Below are 17,820 nucleotides of genomic sequence, written 5' to 3'. Positions count from 1 at the left end.
TGGAATGTTGTATAGCTTTCCAGAGGCCCTCAACACCCCCTTAAGGGTTCTGTAAACAAATAATTCAATTTTGCAACAAAAAATCCGAGCATGTAAACCCAACATCATGCAAAAAAAATTTCAATTTGGGTTTGCAGATAATTTAGATTTATATTACTCTTCAATCAGAATGGAGTAAGTTCATCCCCAATTGGTGAGCGAAGCAGGCCATCGTTCTTTTTGTTGTTGATAAAATGAGTGGCATTTTGTGGAAAATCTTACGAAGACTAGCCACTGTCATATGTAGGTGGAATTTCCATCTATGGCTTAGGATCACCAACAGATGTTGACCACAAAAGCTAATTAGAGTATGGAGAGAATTTGACCTAAATACTCCCAGGATCATAAGTTGACAAAATTACTTTACTGCAGTGAATCCGATGTTACAATTCTAATAACAATAGTTGACCGACCACAACATTACATAGTTTAACTGGACTGAATTGCAATGCAAAGTAATAGTGTTTCAAATCAGATTGTTAGTATTCATTTAACTCTCATGCTAGTCAGAATTCTCTCAAGCATTTGAATACAGCTTAACACACCTTAACAAGTTTTATTTAGAGAAATGCGTAAATCCTATTCTTATCTTGGTTTGAAGCTTTTGTGACTGCAGGAATCCATACTCTTTGATTCTTTCGGTAAAGTCACGTAGGTAGAAATAAAATAAAATATTTAAAAAAATATTATGTTTCATACTTTCAAACTGTAAAAAAAAGGTCCCCATATATCATCAACGCCCGAGATTTTACACTCCGCCCTCGACCCCGCCCACCCATGGGCGGCCCCGCCCACCACGATCATCTCCGCTCCCTCTCACCATCAGCCCCGCCCCCCGATATTTAGCTCCGCCCCTCACCCCCCACAACGTCGCCTCAACGTCACGTGGTGCCTCCACGACGACGCGCGATTGGCTGCACTCCGTACCCCACGTGGTGGTGGTGGTGCTTGTTGCGGCGGCGGCGGCAATGGCAGTGGTGGCAGTGGCGGCGCATGCGAGGTGCGAAATGTAAACACGGCGCCTCGGCGGACAAAAGACAGCAGCAGCAGCGGTGGTTGGTGGCCCCTCGGTGAAGACGACGACGACTGCGGCGGCGGGCAGGCGGCAGCGGAAACAGCGAACGCGGCAGAATCTCGGCGACGTCCCCCGCGGTAAGCGAACTGCGCCGTCGCCGCGGATTTGGATGTGTTACGTGAAGTGGGGGGTGGAGGTGGGTTGTGTGAGGGGTTGTGATGGGGGGTGGTTGTGATGGGGGGTTATGATGAGGGGTTGTTATGGGGGGGGGGGGGGTCGTGAGGGGGTTGTGAGGTGATTATGAGGGGGGGTTGGGGGGGCCGTGAGGGCCTAGGGCGTCTAGGCCTCGCGGTGACGTCATCGTCGATTCCCCGGGCGGGCGGTGCATGGAGTGTCCAGTGAGAGGTCGCGCTCTCTATATAAACACTCACACACGGGGTTGTTTTATCGCATAGAGGCAAAACAAGCGAGTGATTATAAACCCAACATGAACTCAACACGTAAGAGTGGCCTGAGCAACAAGAAAAATGCAACGATTTATCGAAAGAATCGATCCCCGGGTTGATGCGCTCGACTTGTAGATTCTAACCACGAGCGATCTTCGCTTTTTAATCGACGGTGCAGTGTATGGCAGGGGTGGGGGAGAGGTCAAACGCCACGCCACTGAAGCAGGTTACGCGGATCGTAAGGAGATGTTCGTATAATGTTCGTGGGCGCTAAGGTTTGTGTGGAGACGTGCGGAATCGGGGCGTTGGTGTCGATACCTGTGCCGACACGGGAGAGACGCGGAGCGCGGCGTTACGCAAGTTTGAGGTTTACATCGATTCTTTAGTTTTTTGTAAGTTGTACAATACTGTGTTTCATAGGTTGGGAACGATTCACCATTCCAAGAGTTGATATTCACTGTTCAGTGTTAAGTTATATTTAGAAATCTATTTTTAATTATGTTTTGTCAGGAATCGTTGTGAACAATAAACTACATCATTCTCATACGTCAGATTTGGATACATTACCTTGCCTTTAGTGTAGAACATATTTAATCGACGAATCGTGTCGCGCCCAACGCAGAAGCCCAAACTTCGCCGCAGCACTTTGACTAAAGTCACCCACAGTGCTCACGGTTGTGTGGATTCTTCTCCACGCAAACCAACGTGGGTGGACGACGTAAGGAAGGCATCGTACTCGTGATCCCGAGTCGTGAATCCAACCAAGAGTTGCGTGCATGGGGGAGTGGGGCGGTGAGTCGTCACATTCTCCCGCATCGCTGTTAATTTCACCGAAGCGGCCCTTGGAGGTGTGGCGACCCCGGCCCGTGGACATTGGCCCCGGCTTGGGCTGTGAAGAGGCAGTGGGGGGGGAGGAACACGTGGGGCCCGAACGACCGAACACCTCGTGGGACGGGTGGCAGCGACACAGGCCGCGTGTATTCGAAAGTGCACTGTTACGTGCAGTGCGAGGCGGAGTGAAGAGAGAGCAGTTGCAGTAAGTAAATGGTGTCCCGGTGAGCAGAGAGAGAGTGGGTTGAGGTGTGAAGGGGGTAGTGAGAGCAGTTGTGGAGGGGAGAGGTAGGAAGCGGAGTAAAATGGTGTAGGAGCAACGAGATATAAGGTGGATATTAATTTAATATGATAATAGGTTTTTACCCTTTTTTTCTGGCAACATAACAGGTGTTAAGATCTTAAAACACCAACCTGAAACTTTTTACAAGGAATCATGTCTGCATTAACCACAATGCTTGTGGTCAGAATGCAAACAAAAAATATACTCTGATAATATATTCATTGACCTTGAAACTGATTGGTCCACACCAGAGACAGCTTTCTTTTGAGCCTCGTCTCAAACGGTGTTATTAATTTAATAGCTAACGTAAGTTGAAAATCCAGCTTATGGCTTCAGAGACATTGAATACCACGTGCCCCCTGGAGAAGGCTCGCAGTAGACACGAGGTCACGATGTGTTCCACTTTTGCCTCACATTTGCCTTTTGGGCGATTCGCTTATTTTACACGCGTGGAAAAGGTGTTTGCACCTGCCGTGGCTATGTTCGGATATTGCTGTGTTCGGACAAAGCTATGTTCTCGGATACGTTTTCTCATTGCTCAAGATGTGGAGTTTGGAGAGTGGCAATGAGGAGGGGAGGATAGAAGACATGATGATTGAATGTAGAGAACCAGGGCAAATTAAAATAGAGATAATCGGGGGAAAGATGAGTTGTGTGTGGGAGTGAGGAGAGAGGGAGTGACGAGATGAGTTTGGGGAGAAACGATAAGAGTGGGAAAAGGGGTTGAGAAGAGAGGGCATAAAAAGTAATGACAGGGGGATTGAATAACGAGTATAAATATATTCACGTTGTGTGGGAGCGATGGGAGTGAGGGCAGAGGGAATAAGTTTAACAGTTACAGTCATGTGTTAATGCGATGTTGGAGGCAGTGGGAGTCGGTTGAGATCTATGAGGAGAGTGAGTGTTGAGGGGAATAAGTAAAGGGGGTAAGGGGAGGATAAATTAGGAGAGTAATAAGAGGAGAGGGGTAAGGAGAGGAGGGGAATGAGGGCTGTGTGTGTTCTGCCCCCATGAATGCTTTTCCGCAGCCGTGGCAACTCTGTACACGCGGCACACCCGCCCTAAAAAGACGTGTTTGAGCAAAACACCCACCCAGGTGCCGGTTGTAACTTAATGCCTGCCGGTTGTGTACACTACTCTGTGCTTGTCTAACTATTCAAAAGTTTTATGTTGACTTTGCTTACATTGTGATGCGACTTAAGTGTTTAACAATTTCCTTGTTGGTGCTCTGTGTTTTTTTTTGCAGTAAGCCACCTCGCCGAGTGACCATTTAAAAAGCAAATAAAAATGTCACTGTACAGCTTTCTTCTGGAGCCCATAACTTGTCACGCGTGGAACAGCGACCGCACACGTAAGCACAAGCTTAATATTCTGGCCTCAAATTCGCTTGGGAGAGTTAGCAACTTTTGCATTCTGAAAGTTCTCATCACTTTTAAGCTAAGTAGAAGGCTGCCCGAGGTCAACACGAGTAGCTATTGTGTTGTTTTTTCACTTCAGGATTTATGTTGAAGGTCATGCAAAGGAAAACATAAACTATCCCGATGCCAAATACTATACATAGACTCTGGCGTTGTGACATTTGCATCCAGCTCGGCACGGGAATGACAACTGTTTTCTTTCATGCTTAGCAATGAATGTGACATTGAGGAAGCACACGTCTGCTATGCCATAAACCAACCAAAGTGTTTTTTTACTTTTGTATAATACTGTCAAGTGGGTGTATATGAATCATTATTCTACATTATATTTAATATAAAAGTTACAACACGTTTGATTACTTACATTTATAATCACAATCAAACCGTTTTTTATATATAGCTTTAATATCAATCTGACAATTACTCGCTTTGAGATTTAAACTCTCCACTTAATTGATTGCTTAAAATAATTAGAAAAGCACATACATTGCTATTCATATGATGACAGTGTGTCTTAATTGTATTGCAATGATTATCTTAAATGTCGTGTGTTTTGAAGATAATGATACCAATTCTGTGATTTACCCTGTAGAGATCGCCATCAGCCCAAATAATCACGAGGTTCACATTTATCAGAGGAATGGGAGCCAGTGGAGTAAAGTGCATGAATTGAAGGAGCATAATGGTCACATCACTGGTAAGTATATTGCTTGACCTGTCAGCCTTAATTTTTTCTCTTCCTGCCCCCTGTATCTTGTAATATGCTGCACTGTGTCCTTGTGAACCAAACCACCTCTACTTCAAGGTGTTGTCCAGATACTTTGTTGTCTCGCTTTCTCGATCTCTTTCCCTAGATCTCACTAGTGATGCACAGCATTTTCCGAAAGATGTTGCCTTATCACTAACTTCTATAAGATCAATACTCTACATTGCTCTTTGTAATAATTTGTCATTCTTTCAACCGAGCTTCTTTTGACCATTCTTAGTTGACCTACATCTCTTGTTCGATTCCTACACTAATTAGGTTTCATAGCGCACAGTTTTTCAACAGTAACCTTTTAAAATTCTGTCCTTATTTGGTTGAGGGTAAAAATATGATGAATGGAGATTTACTTGTATTGTGGTTCATAATTTGTTTAATACATTTAATTTAAATAAGAGGCCTTCTTCAGAGGATGCCTACAATAGATAGTTTTCTCTTGCACTTTTAGAAATTTAAACTATTTAGTTGAGACTTTGTGCTGGGAATATGTTACTATATTAATTTTCAATAAAAGAAACGAAACAAAATGTACTTTGACTATGTAAAAAGTGAGTCAGACATGTAAGGTAAGTTATTTGCATACTTAGTCATCAAAATGATTCATTCAAACATGATTTAATCGAACAAATTCCAAAACATGTTTTGTCTTATCCCGATGTTGTGCGTATGTGTGCTAGTATGCATGTTCTATTATGTGGTGGGAAAGTACATTTTCAGTACCCTTGACTGTTCTTAATACCATAGCAGTCCAAGTAAAACACATTTATATTTGGAGTTGCATGGCATCTTAGCATGTCTGGGGAGACTATAAGCAGTATATTCTTTTTAATCTCAGAAAATAAACAAACCTTGGTTTAGAAAATTGTCATGTTCTTTTAGCAATAATAATTCACAGCTCTCTCAATCCACTGTTGGATCAAGGCCTTGCCGCACCATGTCAGTCATGGGGGTCATTCTGTTGTAAAATGTTGTTTAATTTATCGTTTAAAAGGCATTGACTGGGCATCACGGAGCAATCGCATTGTAACTTGTGGTTCCGACCGCAATGCGTACGTGTGGACGCTCAAAGAGGGCATTTGGAAACCAACACTGGTCATCCTCCGTATTAACCGAGCAGCCACTTGCGTGAAGTGGTCACCACGGGAAAACAAATTTGCTGTTGGCAGTGGCGCGAGACTCATCTCTGTGTGTTACTTCGAGCAGGAGAATGACTGGTGAGGAATTGGTGCATCTTCAGTTGCATTTGCTTCAGGTTTTTCCATAAGGCAAAGTGTTGTACTTTTAAGAACACTTATCACACACTAGTGTCCAGGTCTTCAGGTTGTTTTTTGTGTAGTTTATGACGTTAATGGTACCTTTGTTTACAGCCCATTGTCAATCCACATATGGTGAGGGTCTCTCTATACCGTGTCAGTCAGGTGGTTGTTTGACCATACTTCACTAAACTTGACAGTGCTGGATGGTAAAGTGGGAGGGAGAAGGCCCAGGACTGCTTCAGCCATCACATGCCGTTTGATGTTAGCCATGGCCAGATATTGAACTTCTGTTTCTTTTGTCCATCGCACAGTGCACTAACCATTGGTCAAACAAGTTTGAATTCCAGCAGTGGGTAACATCAGTGGCAAGTCATGTGAACCGGGTTTTTCTTGTTCCCTTCAAATTGTAATAACTTTTGCGGTGTAATATGGTCAAACAAACCGTTGACATACGGTATGAGGAGGCCTTCATACAGCAGGTGGTTTGGCAAAATGCAGAACATTTACTATAATAGTTTATGATATATGGAATGTGTTGGCTCTAGAAAACATGTAAATCAGGACCTTAATCATTGCGATTTCACTTTTAAATACAATGTATTATATTAAATGACATATAAATACTGTAATATCAGTGTTCTTTACATCCAGACAGTATCTACTGAGTGGCCCAAACGTGGACAAAAGGTTTATACATTTTAATAAATCACGGTTTTTTCATTTATTTTAACAAATGTTTAAACTTATTGCGTGCATGAATTCTCTTTTGAATTAATTTAGGACTTTTAAATGATTTACAGCTGCCCTAAGCATACACCAATACTCATTCACCTTCAGTACTCGTTCATCTTCAGTTAATGTTCTTTATATTTTTAAATATCGGAAAAAGTAGAAAAATATATATTGATAGACGACATATTAACTCCAAGAATAAACAAGAAAAATGTTTTAATGCCAGTGTTAAAATAAATGAAATAACCTTGTGTCCTGACTTTTGGGCCACCCTGTATATCCAAATTACACATTGAATGTAAAATGTACAAACGTTACTATTTCTGCTTTTCAGTTAGTATTTATTTAGAAGTTTTTCGTTGCCATGTCTTGCACACAGTAGTCAACAACATACAGCAATTGAGCACAAGATCCCTATTACTTTAATATGACACTACATTGTCTTCTCCCCAGGAGACATCAGTACATGCTACATGCCTAATTCAATGTTGTATATTTTTAAGGTGGGTGAGCAAACACATAAAGAAGCCGATTCGATCGACAGTGCTGAGCCTTGACTGGCATCCCAATAATGTTTTGCTAGTGGCAGGCTCTTGTGACTTCAAATGCCGGTGAGTACTGAGTGGCATTTTCAGAAAGTGATAATTTTAATGTGATCCTGTCCTCAGTTGCTCATTAATCCCTTTCATGTTGAATGTGCTAATGTAATTTAAAAAAGGTGTTTCTGCTTTTTGATGCCTGGATATCGCTTCAACAGGGGCGACATGCTCGAACATTTTGTCAAAAGGATATGGTGCTACGTATTGGGCAGTAGAGGGCAGTGCAGCAAGAGACATTATTTTATTGTCTGCTTCCATGTCTATGATCCTCTACTTCACAAACCGTTACTGACCAGCATGGGGAAGTATGGTCAAATAACCCTTATGGCATGCATGGCATAGGGAGACCATCATCCATCAGTGCACTGACAAAAGGGCTGGACATGTTAAAGGTGGAACTAAACGCATTTCATTTTGGCTACACAAACAGCTGGAAATGTGTTTTCATTGTGAATTCTGATATAGTTAAATGTTCAATGGGTTTATTCCCCTGACTGAAATAGGTTTATTTCATTTCACAGCAAAATAAATGTGTGTACCTACTAAAATTAAATATAGATGTTTAGAAATATTATTACTGGGCCATCTTGTCCATTAATGTAATTAGTTTGTCAAAAAACAAAAACATATTTTGTGTGAACAAAGCTACATTTAAATTTAGATTTAAAGCTTTCGTGACTGCAGGGATTCATATTCTTGGTTTTTTCGGTAAAGTCACGTAGAAGGGAAATAATAAAATAATAAAAATATTAATAAAAACATTATCACGACGTTTCAACTGCAACACAAGCAATCATCAGGTGTGAAATCCACAGCATGATGATTATTGCTTGTGTTGCAGGCGAAACGTCGTGAGAATTGTTTATTGTTTTATATTTTTATTATTTCTCTTCTACGTAACTTTACTGAAAGAACCAAGAATATAAAGCTACATTTCTCCGATATCGTGTTGTATCATTCATCACCAATAGCTTTGCTGTATAATGCCCTGTAGACTGGCCGTTGCCACTCAATATAATTATGCTGGACTAAACCGCTTACTGCACACAATTATTTCAAGTTACTTGTAGCCTGGCCCTTTTAAATTTAAGCATGCAACCCCCAGTGAATATATACCGGTAGACGTTATAACAGTGAAAAGTATGCCTTTCAGACCACAGGGTTATTGATCTCAGATTGCAGCTATCGCTTTATAGTGCATATATCACTACTTCTGCTTATAATTTAACCCTTGCAGCAATTGTGTTGCCTATAAAAGAGCAAAATGTATCCAGTGTAATATGCTCAATGGAGGGAGCACTTGACCAATGGATTGCACCCTGCATGACAAACCTGGTTACCCCAGTTAAATTCTTGGCCAAGACTAAGACAAATGATATAGAATGAACCAGTCTTGCCTGCCAGTCTTCACAGTCACACTCACCGGCATAGTAAATTATAGTTAAACAACCACATAGTGGATTGACAAAGGGCTGCAAATTATTATAATATATTAATGTTTTTTTCAGCAGCTTCACATCGACACTTTAAAGTTTGGATTTAAAACATATCTAGTCTTAGAGATACATTTTAGGCATTGGCATCAGATGTAATGCCATTCCGATTAAATATTAAACATTTAAATAACTCCATTGTTTGCCCATGATACACTATACATTAAAACAGAATTACTGTAACTACAAACGAATACAAGACAATTTAGTGGTACATGCAATGCATAAACAAAGATAATGTTACATCTGCTATAAATGTGTCCATAATTGTTATAATTTTATGATAATGATCTATGTATAACCTTTCGTCATAAACTCTTAAAGCAGCATAATTAAATAAATACAGTGTGCATTGCTGTGTGCAGAGTCTACTCTTCATACATCAAGGAGGTTGAGGAGAAGCCTTCGCCTACACCTTGGGGGATCAAGATGCCTTTTGGGTCCATGATGGCGGAGTTTGGGGGAGGTGGAGGCTGGGTTCATGGCGTGTGCTTCTCAGGCTCTGGAAACAAAGTGGCCTGGGTTAGCCATGACAGCACCATCTCAATAGCCGACGCCACACGAAACATGGAGTAAGCATGTACACCCTTCTTCCTGCTCAGCAGCTGGACATCAAGTCCTTATGAAATGTGCCAAGGGTTTAACGTCGCCTAATCTTTGCAAAACGGTACACGAGATAATATTTTGCAGCTTGCAGAACAAATGTTCTTGGTAATCTTCCCCCCCAAAAAGTTATCCTTTATCCAGAAAAGCTTCACTTAATCTGAAGATTATCTTTCAGGAGGGTTTTCCAATGAGATGCTTGGTCAATTCAGTTTGAGTTATTGCCAGCTGAGAGGAAACTGAAGTACCCAGAGAAAACCCAAGCATATGAGGGGGTTTTACACTCAAAGCTGCACACAGTCAATCCATTGCTGTGTTGCGATCTCCCGTCCCCTTCACAATCCATACCTACAACACTTGGCATTCCCAAGGAATCAAACTGTACCAACGAAGCACAATCCTCGTTTAACTGCAGAGATTCCAACACATTGTGCATTGTCAAGTCCTCAACTTTAAGAAATTATTCAATTTATATCTGTGAAAATACATCCGTTACCATTTTGTAGAGGTGTTTTAAAGAAATGTTTCTAGATGTGGCGGTGGTGGCTGTATTAACAATCCACTTTTTTAGAGTATGCGGTTTATCAAGTTCACTATTGTAAGTGAAAAATCACTGAAATGTGGTGAATTTTCTTTTCATAAATGTAAAAATTCCCTTCTGTATACGTAAATTAATTAGTTCCTTTTCATTTATACAAGCTTAGTGGCAACAAATATAAGTTACAAATGTTCTTGTCTTTTAACACTTATTTAATTGTTCATCAAAGTACTGCCATTGTTGCTGATCGGATTGGCACATCGCTCAAAGTTGCCATGTGGATTCTTGCCATGTAGACCTTCTAGTGTTCTTGATATACAGCAGCGGGGCTGTTCACTTCAGTGGCCATAGTTGGAATGACAATTTTTATTAGAGCTATAACTTATTTTGCTGACGCTTTATCAGCGTGTACAGCCAAGGCATGTGGACATATTTTAAAATAATGTTTTAAAGCAAATTCTGCATGTAGATTTATAGTTAATGGGTCTGTGTTCTATGAAATAAATTACATATATAAATTAAATGCACACCTGTCTTTTGCCAGCTTATTTATACGTTCTAAAAAATACCGCATTAAAGTGCTATTATAAAAGACCCATTGGCGTCGTGAGGACATATTTCCACCTTTATAATTTCAACTGGACGCATTCTGCTTTTCAACAAAGATGGTTGCCGGCATTCATTTTCAAACTACCACAACTGCTTTGTACTTGTTCAGACTGTCAAATGTGCTGCTGGATGAGGGCCTTCCCCACACTGGGTGTTGGGGGTGGTATGACCATACGTGATCATGCTAGTCAGTGCAGTTTGGTGAAGTCGGGGTTACAAGGATTTGTTCAGAATTCACTTGCCTCTTATGTTAGCCAGAAAATGAACTTACTTAGCCTGAATTGGATTATTGTATAATTGAATTCTTAATACAGTAGTACTTGTGCAAAATATATTCAATGACACATTTCTGTGAAGGATTCACCAAAGTGGACACTGGATTTCTGTTTAGGCATAGTAGACATCCAGTGGCATAACTGTTCCCAATATAAACAGTCACACTTCCTCCCTTGTCAATAAACATCATAACATTTTGAAATGTTTGTTTTTGCAATGATGTATTTTTTCATAACATGTTATATCCATTTGTTTCTAATGTAATCATGAATACTGTCAATGCATAGATGCCCATTGACCTAAGAATGGGAGCCTTATAAAAGTAATTAATATATGCTGCAGTCTTGTTGCCTTGTTTATTATTTGAACATTGTTATAAACAGTCATGATGGCATTCATGGAAAATGTATTATCAGAAGAAACAAACTATAAATGCACATGCCATGTTCGACAAAAATGTAGCTGCACGAGTGAATCGATTATATACTTTCTGAGTGTTTAAACTGATACTTAATTATGTTTGAACTGGTTATTAGAATAACCTCGAGAGGTAAAACTGACACTAAAAGCAATGTTATTTCTTTAGGTGTAATTCGATTGGACGATTTTGCTCACTGAAAATAAATGGGTACAAATTTGGGGATTTGGAATACTTTTCTAATATCCGATTTATTCTATTTGCCAATTTCTAATAGCAAGTGTAGCAATGACAGCCATTTTTTGTGTTTGTATTTATATATAATATGAATTTCAATTCCAAGTTATTTAGCTCCGAATATGCCTGTGCTTGTTTCCACATGTGTGCCGAGTGTTTGTTTAAATGTGCAATGTTTTTGTTAAAATCTTCCTAAACCTGCAGGTCTTCCCATCTGAAAACAGAATTTCTTCCACTGTTGAGCATCATTTTTGTCACAGAAAACAGCATTGTATCTGCGGTAGGTTTTTAAAATCCTTTACACCTTTGAATTTACCATAGGATTTATAATACATTTTTCTATGTAGCTTTGGACTTATCATTACTATATGCATATGTTTCTGATTACTGATTTGTTCTAGATTAAATTTGCTTTTCTGGAACAATTTCTAGGATTGTTCTGAAAAAGTATGCACTTTCGATCCCATAATGCAATATTACGGTTTATAACATCTCTGCTATGTGTGGGATCCCGTTCCACGGTTAACTTGGCTTAAAAAGAGATTGAAATTGAATGGTTCATTACAATTGTCCATTTGTGCCTATTACCAAAAATACTAGCATACACTTTAAACTGTAGCCAGCTGGTTAGTAGTAAGCACCACTACTAAAGCTCACTAGGTAAAGTATGTGACATGGGCAGTAATGTTTGATATTGGGAAACAACGGGCATCTGTCCCATTGCAGGGTCACGACTGCTGCCCTCTGCTGTTTGTGCATGACGACCGGGGAGTGCTGTCCTTCTCAAGCAAGCTGGACATCCCCAAGCAGAGTCTGCAACGCAATCTCTCAGCCATGGAGCGCTTCCGCAACATGGACAAGAGGGCGTCGGCGGAGCATCAGGACACCACGCTCCACACACTACACCAAAACAGCATCACGTGAGGCTCCGCCCCTCCCTTGCCACACCATTGTGGGAGCGTACACATGCTGAGATTCCCACCCTTCGGCATGCAGAGTTGGTGCCTCATGGGGGGCAGTATATCAAGTAGGTTGCTGGCCTACTTGTGGAGTTTTGAGTGTCATACCCTCGTGTTTTGGTTTTCTCCAGTCTTGCTCATTATGACGTGTAGTAGTCACTTCAGAGCCACTAATAGTAGGAAGCACACATGTTTATTCTACACTTCCACAGTAGAGGGGATAACTACACACGGGTCAGGAGGGCTGGCACACTGCCTGAATCACAATGCCGAGACGGGGATGAAGACTTGCGTAGATGATGGGTTCTATTCCAAACGACAGCCCCAACCCAGCATCGTGACCTCCCTTTTATCCTCCCCACGTGTCCTCTCTGCCACTTTTACCCTACATCCCTTACCCCGGCCTATCACGTGCCCTGCTGGCAGACCAGCTGCGGTGTCCTCAAATCCCCTCTGCCAGCAACCCGCGCTATGCGCTCCAGTGGCACACTTCACCTGCCCTGCTGGTAGACCGGGCTACTACACCCACAATCCCGCTCTCTACCAGTAACCAGCGCTATGCGCTCCAGTGGCACACTTCACCTGCCCTGCTGGTAGACCGGGCTACTACACCCACAATCCCGCTCTCTACCAGTAACCAGCGCGCTACGCGCCCTAGTGACCCATTCTATGTCACTACACATGTAAAAAATACGGTAAGGTCTCGACATTTGCGAGGGTTAGGTTTTTTTTAATCTGTGCGAAAGTTCAATTCGCGAATTTATATCCTATGTTTATCTATTATAAAAACCTGGTGTTCCGTTTGTCCGTCAACTAAATTATGAAAGCCTTTCAGAAGGCCTGAATCAAAAAGTTATAGAAAGTGGACCCCTCCACCAGATGTGGGGGTAAAATGTTCACCCAACAGGTATCCAAAAATTGTCAACCCCTCACAAATAAAATTTCACCACAGGAGCTAGAATAAGGTGGCCACAGGCCCGCTGAAATTCTAGTATTAGAAAAAGGGGATGAGGTTCCTGTGTTAGTCTGAACACATGGGAGAAAATTAATGTTTCACAGCATTCATCCTGTAATGCACGCATAAATGACATCCATGGACTTGGTTCAATTGTACAATAATACAAATTGATAAATAATACAAAACACATCAATATATTGTCCTATACATTTGGAAGGTTTATTTACCTTGGATGGGAGTGCGATGCTGATACTACTGTATTAAATTCTCCAAAATACAACTGTCAGCAGTAGCAGAATGCGCGTGCCAACAGGGACACTCAATTGATTTTTATAATGTTGAAGTTCTATGCAAAACCAGCTACTACTGGCCAAAACTAATTAGAGAATCTATCGAAATTGAAAGAAAAAAAAATAACTTTAACCGTTCCGATAGCTACCGCCTTAGTGCTGGGTGGAAGCGAATCCTCAAATAATACATTATTTAAATACATGCCAACAAAGGGCAGCGTACTTCAATCGGGATTACCGTTGGTACGGCTATTTTAATAAACACAATAGACAGGAAGGAGAAGGTCAAAGGGCTCGCATAACGCATAATGTACGTTGCCTCAGTAATCTACCCCCCACGTGGCGCAATAGCGCAGAAGCATGGTCACCACATCTACGCCTCTATATAAGGAACAAAACAGTAAGACTTCTCCACAAATCTGGCTGTCGCCTGATGAAGCTAGTTGTAATTACTGGCGACACGTCGTACTTGGATTGTAAATGTTGTGGCTTTGCTCTCCAACACACCGGTGTGCTGTACTAGTGACGAATTGGCATGTTCTGTTTACGTGACAACCCTTACTAGTTGGCTGTGTCGGGTGGTGGCGGGTTTTAACGACACATTTATATCTTTATCCGATCTAACCCAAAAAAAACCCTCTAATTTCGTCCTGTCATTTTTATTTTATCCTTCCCTCCATTGGTCTACATTCCATTATTAATTTGCCCATCTATCTTCTTATGTTATTGCGAGATTTTCTGCCCAACTAAATGTAATTTATTTTCGCTTAGTAAATTATATGTTAACCTAGTTGTAACTTTTAAATCTTAACTGCTGTCTTTTTTATTTCACAGGCCACTTTAAACCCATATTCTTATTTCAGTGCTTAAACTTCCATATTTTATGTACAAGCAGACCTCGTCCAACATGGGAGTTATGTTCCTGGAAATGCCATGTTGGGCAAAATAGGATTCAACAAATAATAGACTCTTTTATGGGAAAGACAGGGTTGCATTCCTGGGTCTGAAATGATCACTCCCTTTTTGTTAAACTAATTCTACATGATTCCCACCTTTGTTATTTTACTAAAAGATGCCGAGTCGCTTCCCATGTCTTGTGTGTGTGCACTCTTTGTTTTACAATACCACCTCAACACAAAACCCCCATCTCCATTACTCTTACCGTGGCACTCGCACTCAACGCTCACCCCGACACTAAATTCCCAGACCGACACTCATCCCTAACACTGTCACTTGAACATTAGTGATTCGCCATCTAGGCATCCAATGATTGGATGGCTAGATTCATGCGGCAATGTGAACATTTGCCTTGTGCTGTTGTGCGTGTTGAGTGTTAAATTATTACACAAAAAACATACAAAAAATACGTGGTAAATAAATTGCGCAATGGATGCAACACTCTCAAGACACCACTTTCCGACAACGAGATGAGAATATTAGCGTCAACCCACGTGTAGCCAAAACATCGCCCCCGTGTTCCGGAAAACAGACCTCATTACGTAAACCGTGAATATCCGAAACACGCGTTTGATAAAGCCACATTGGGCAAGGTTTTCCTGTACATTTGTGTTTTAAACAATTCTGACGGGAGTCATTGCATCATAAATGTATATGAACACTGTACATGCATATTTTAAATGAACTACACGATATTATAATCAAGGCATTGGGTATACCTGTCTTTTAGTTTTACTCATGCCAGATTCATCAGTTATTTATCAGTTGTCATGTATGCTTGCATCACACCTTCAAAACTCTTTGCATTTGAATTCCTCATATATCACATTGATAGTACTGATAGTGCACGTTGGAATCGTCTGTTATATGCCAATGGTGTTGTGTAGAGAGGATTTATAAGAGTTGTATCATACAGAGACCCTTTATCAATGGACATTTTACCATGACCGTCAAGCCTGGAAAAGGATCCCATCCTCGTTATTTTAAGGATAACGCATTTTCGTCTGTGCAGATTTTAAAGCAAAAATTCCTGGAAAAATACACCTCCAAGCACTGCACTTCAATATATTATCTTTACGTGCTAGAATTCAGCATTTGTTTTCACAAATCAATGCCGGTGTGCAGTTTGCATTCAGCAGCTACTTGTGCTGACGCGTTGTCTATTTCAAATGTGTTGTAGCTATTCACGTTGCTCTTAATTAGTAAGCCAATTAGTTTATAAATAGTCATCCTCTCCAACAAAATTGTGCCTCACTTTTGATATCTTTTCTGGCATTAGTCTATTATAACATTTTTTTGCATACAAAATGACATTATTATCCAATGTATACTGAAGTTGCTCGTGTGTACAATTGTCAATGTTTCTGTTTTGCAGACAGCTGTCTTTATACGAGGGAGACAAAAGTATCTGTACAAAGTTCTGCACCACTGGCATGGATGGAGCCTTAGCAATATGGGATTTAAAGGTACATTATTAAGCTGGTACTCGATGAGTATTTCTTCAACTAGTTAACCTGCTACAAGATGACTATAGTGAACAACACTCCAGAACTTTAAAAGACTATAGTGTAAGCAGGAGTTGTGGTGAACATGTAGGGGGGGGATGGAAGGCGTTTTTATTATTCCATAAATGTTCCTGTTCCAGCACAAGTAATTTAACTTAAAGTTTTTTTTCGTATGTACCGTCATGCACAGCTCATAGTTTGTTATACCGTAGAATAAATAAGATTGCATGCACTCCGCTCAATATGCAGATTTTTGTTGCGTTATTCATTAGGTTGTAAATGGTACATGCTGCTCACACGGTTACTTAAGGTGAAGGAAAAATACATATAGGTGTTATTTGGCAAATGTAATCAGTTTGAAATTATGTTTTTTTAATTGCGTTTTTATCTCTCTTTTTTTTAGTCACTGGAAGCAAGTATTCAAGGCCTCCACATCTACTGATTTCTCCTACTGTTTTGGGGTTTTATTTTTTAACCATCTTTGCAACAAGTTCCAATATATTGCTTGTGTTTTTACTTCAGCACAGAAAAACTGAAGATGAACACTAAATAAAAAGTAATAAATACATAATTTGCAAAACTAAAGAAGCTACGTGAACATTGAAAGGATTCTGCATACTTAATGGACTGGGACTCACTGTGCTGCGACTAGCTGAAACACTAGACCTAAAGAACGGACATCACGCCATTTTTGCCTTGCATCCTCTCCAGCCATGGCGCATGAAGCAAGCACTTGTGTCCACCCTGTCCTTTGACCCTTCACCGCCCTATATTGAGGTGTATTACTGCAATTGGAATACCCATGTATGTATTACAAAACAATAAAATATGAAACTCAGTACCTGTTTATATTTTTTTCAACATTTCAACCCACTGTTCCTTGGTAAAAGTGCAAGGTGGTATTTCATTTTATTAGCTGGTTTTTTAACTTGCCTAGGCTCGTGTTCTAAAGGTGGTGCAGTACCCCTTTAATTGTTTCCAGTGAAAATCTGCCTAAATAGAACACAATTAAATGCTAATCGTCGTCCTAGAGTGTTGTGATAAGTAGAGTGCATACGTCTCTAATGGCGACAAGATTAGCAAAACAGTAATTTTCTGTCAATGACAGCAGGCGTTTCCAAGTAGTGGGTTGTTTGTACCTTCGGGATAACAAAATCGAAAACTATTTGTATGCATACATTGGAAATCAACTTTTTGGAAAACATGCCACATTTGAGCTTATTTGTTGAAATATACATTTTAATAAAATACACATTTAAAAATGCTTTGAAAGAGTATGAGCCATATAAGAAGAACGCATATAACATGACACAAAACTGCAGTTTAACCTGCGAAAAAACATGGCTTAATGTTTCAATCGAAGCAGATTTAACTTGCTAGGTATGAACAATCTCCAAGTACTCATCTGATGAGAATAGTTTTGGCCAAAAAAGGATGCACGTCAGTACTGTCACTTGCATTGGCTGTATTAATACTGTATACACATCCGTTTATACAGTGACATGCGATTGTTATTTTTCCAACTTGCTTTTATGTGCAAAAAGACAATGTAATATCTGCTTTTCTTGGATTCGGAACATTTTGGCAAGCATTGG

At 40.5% G+C, this 17,820-nt stretch overlaps 1 protein-coding gene across 2 annotated transcripts; it reads left to right on the top strand.

The window, feature by feature from the left end:
* Nucleotides 1-932: 932 nt before the first annotated feature.
* On the top strand, nt 933-17,063 carry LOC144718860 (actin-related protein 2/3 complex subunit 1A-like). Of its 2 annotated transcripts, none has more exons than XM_078594433.1 (10): nt 933-1,191; nt 3,861-3,965; nt 4,625-4,729; nt 5,787-6,009; nt 7,287-7,394; nt 9,241-9,447; nt 11,761-11,836; nt 12,283-12,476; nt 16,096-16,186; nt 16,629-17,063. In XM_078594433.1, the coding sequence occupies exons 2-10, from the start codon at nt 3,902-3,904 to the stop codon at nt 16,665-16,667; spliced, it is 1,107 nt and encodes a 368-aa protein (XP_078450559.1). In that variant the 5' UTR covers nt 933-1,191; nt 3,861-3,901; the 3' UTR covers nt 16,668-17,063. The 2 variants fall into 2 exon arrangements, with proteins under 2 accessions (XP_078450559.1, XP_078450560.1); XM_078594434.1 differs by lacking the exon at nt 933-1,191 and adding an exon at nt 1,740-2,536.
* Nucleotides 17,064-17,820: the final 757 nt, after the last annotated feature.

This window comes from Lampetra planeri, chromosome 5, assembly GCF_965212315.1.
Source record: "Lampetra planeri chromosome 5, kcLamPlan1.2.h2, whole genome shotgun sequence".
Taxonomy (NCBI): Eukaryota; Metazoa; Chordata; class Hyperoartia; order Petromyzontiformes; family Petromyzontidae; genus Lampetra; species Lampetra planeri.
Note: the sequence above shows the minus strand (reverse complement) of the source record. Positions and strands in the feature narration are given on the sequence as shown.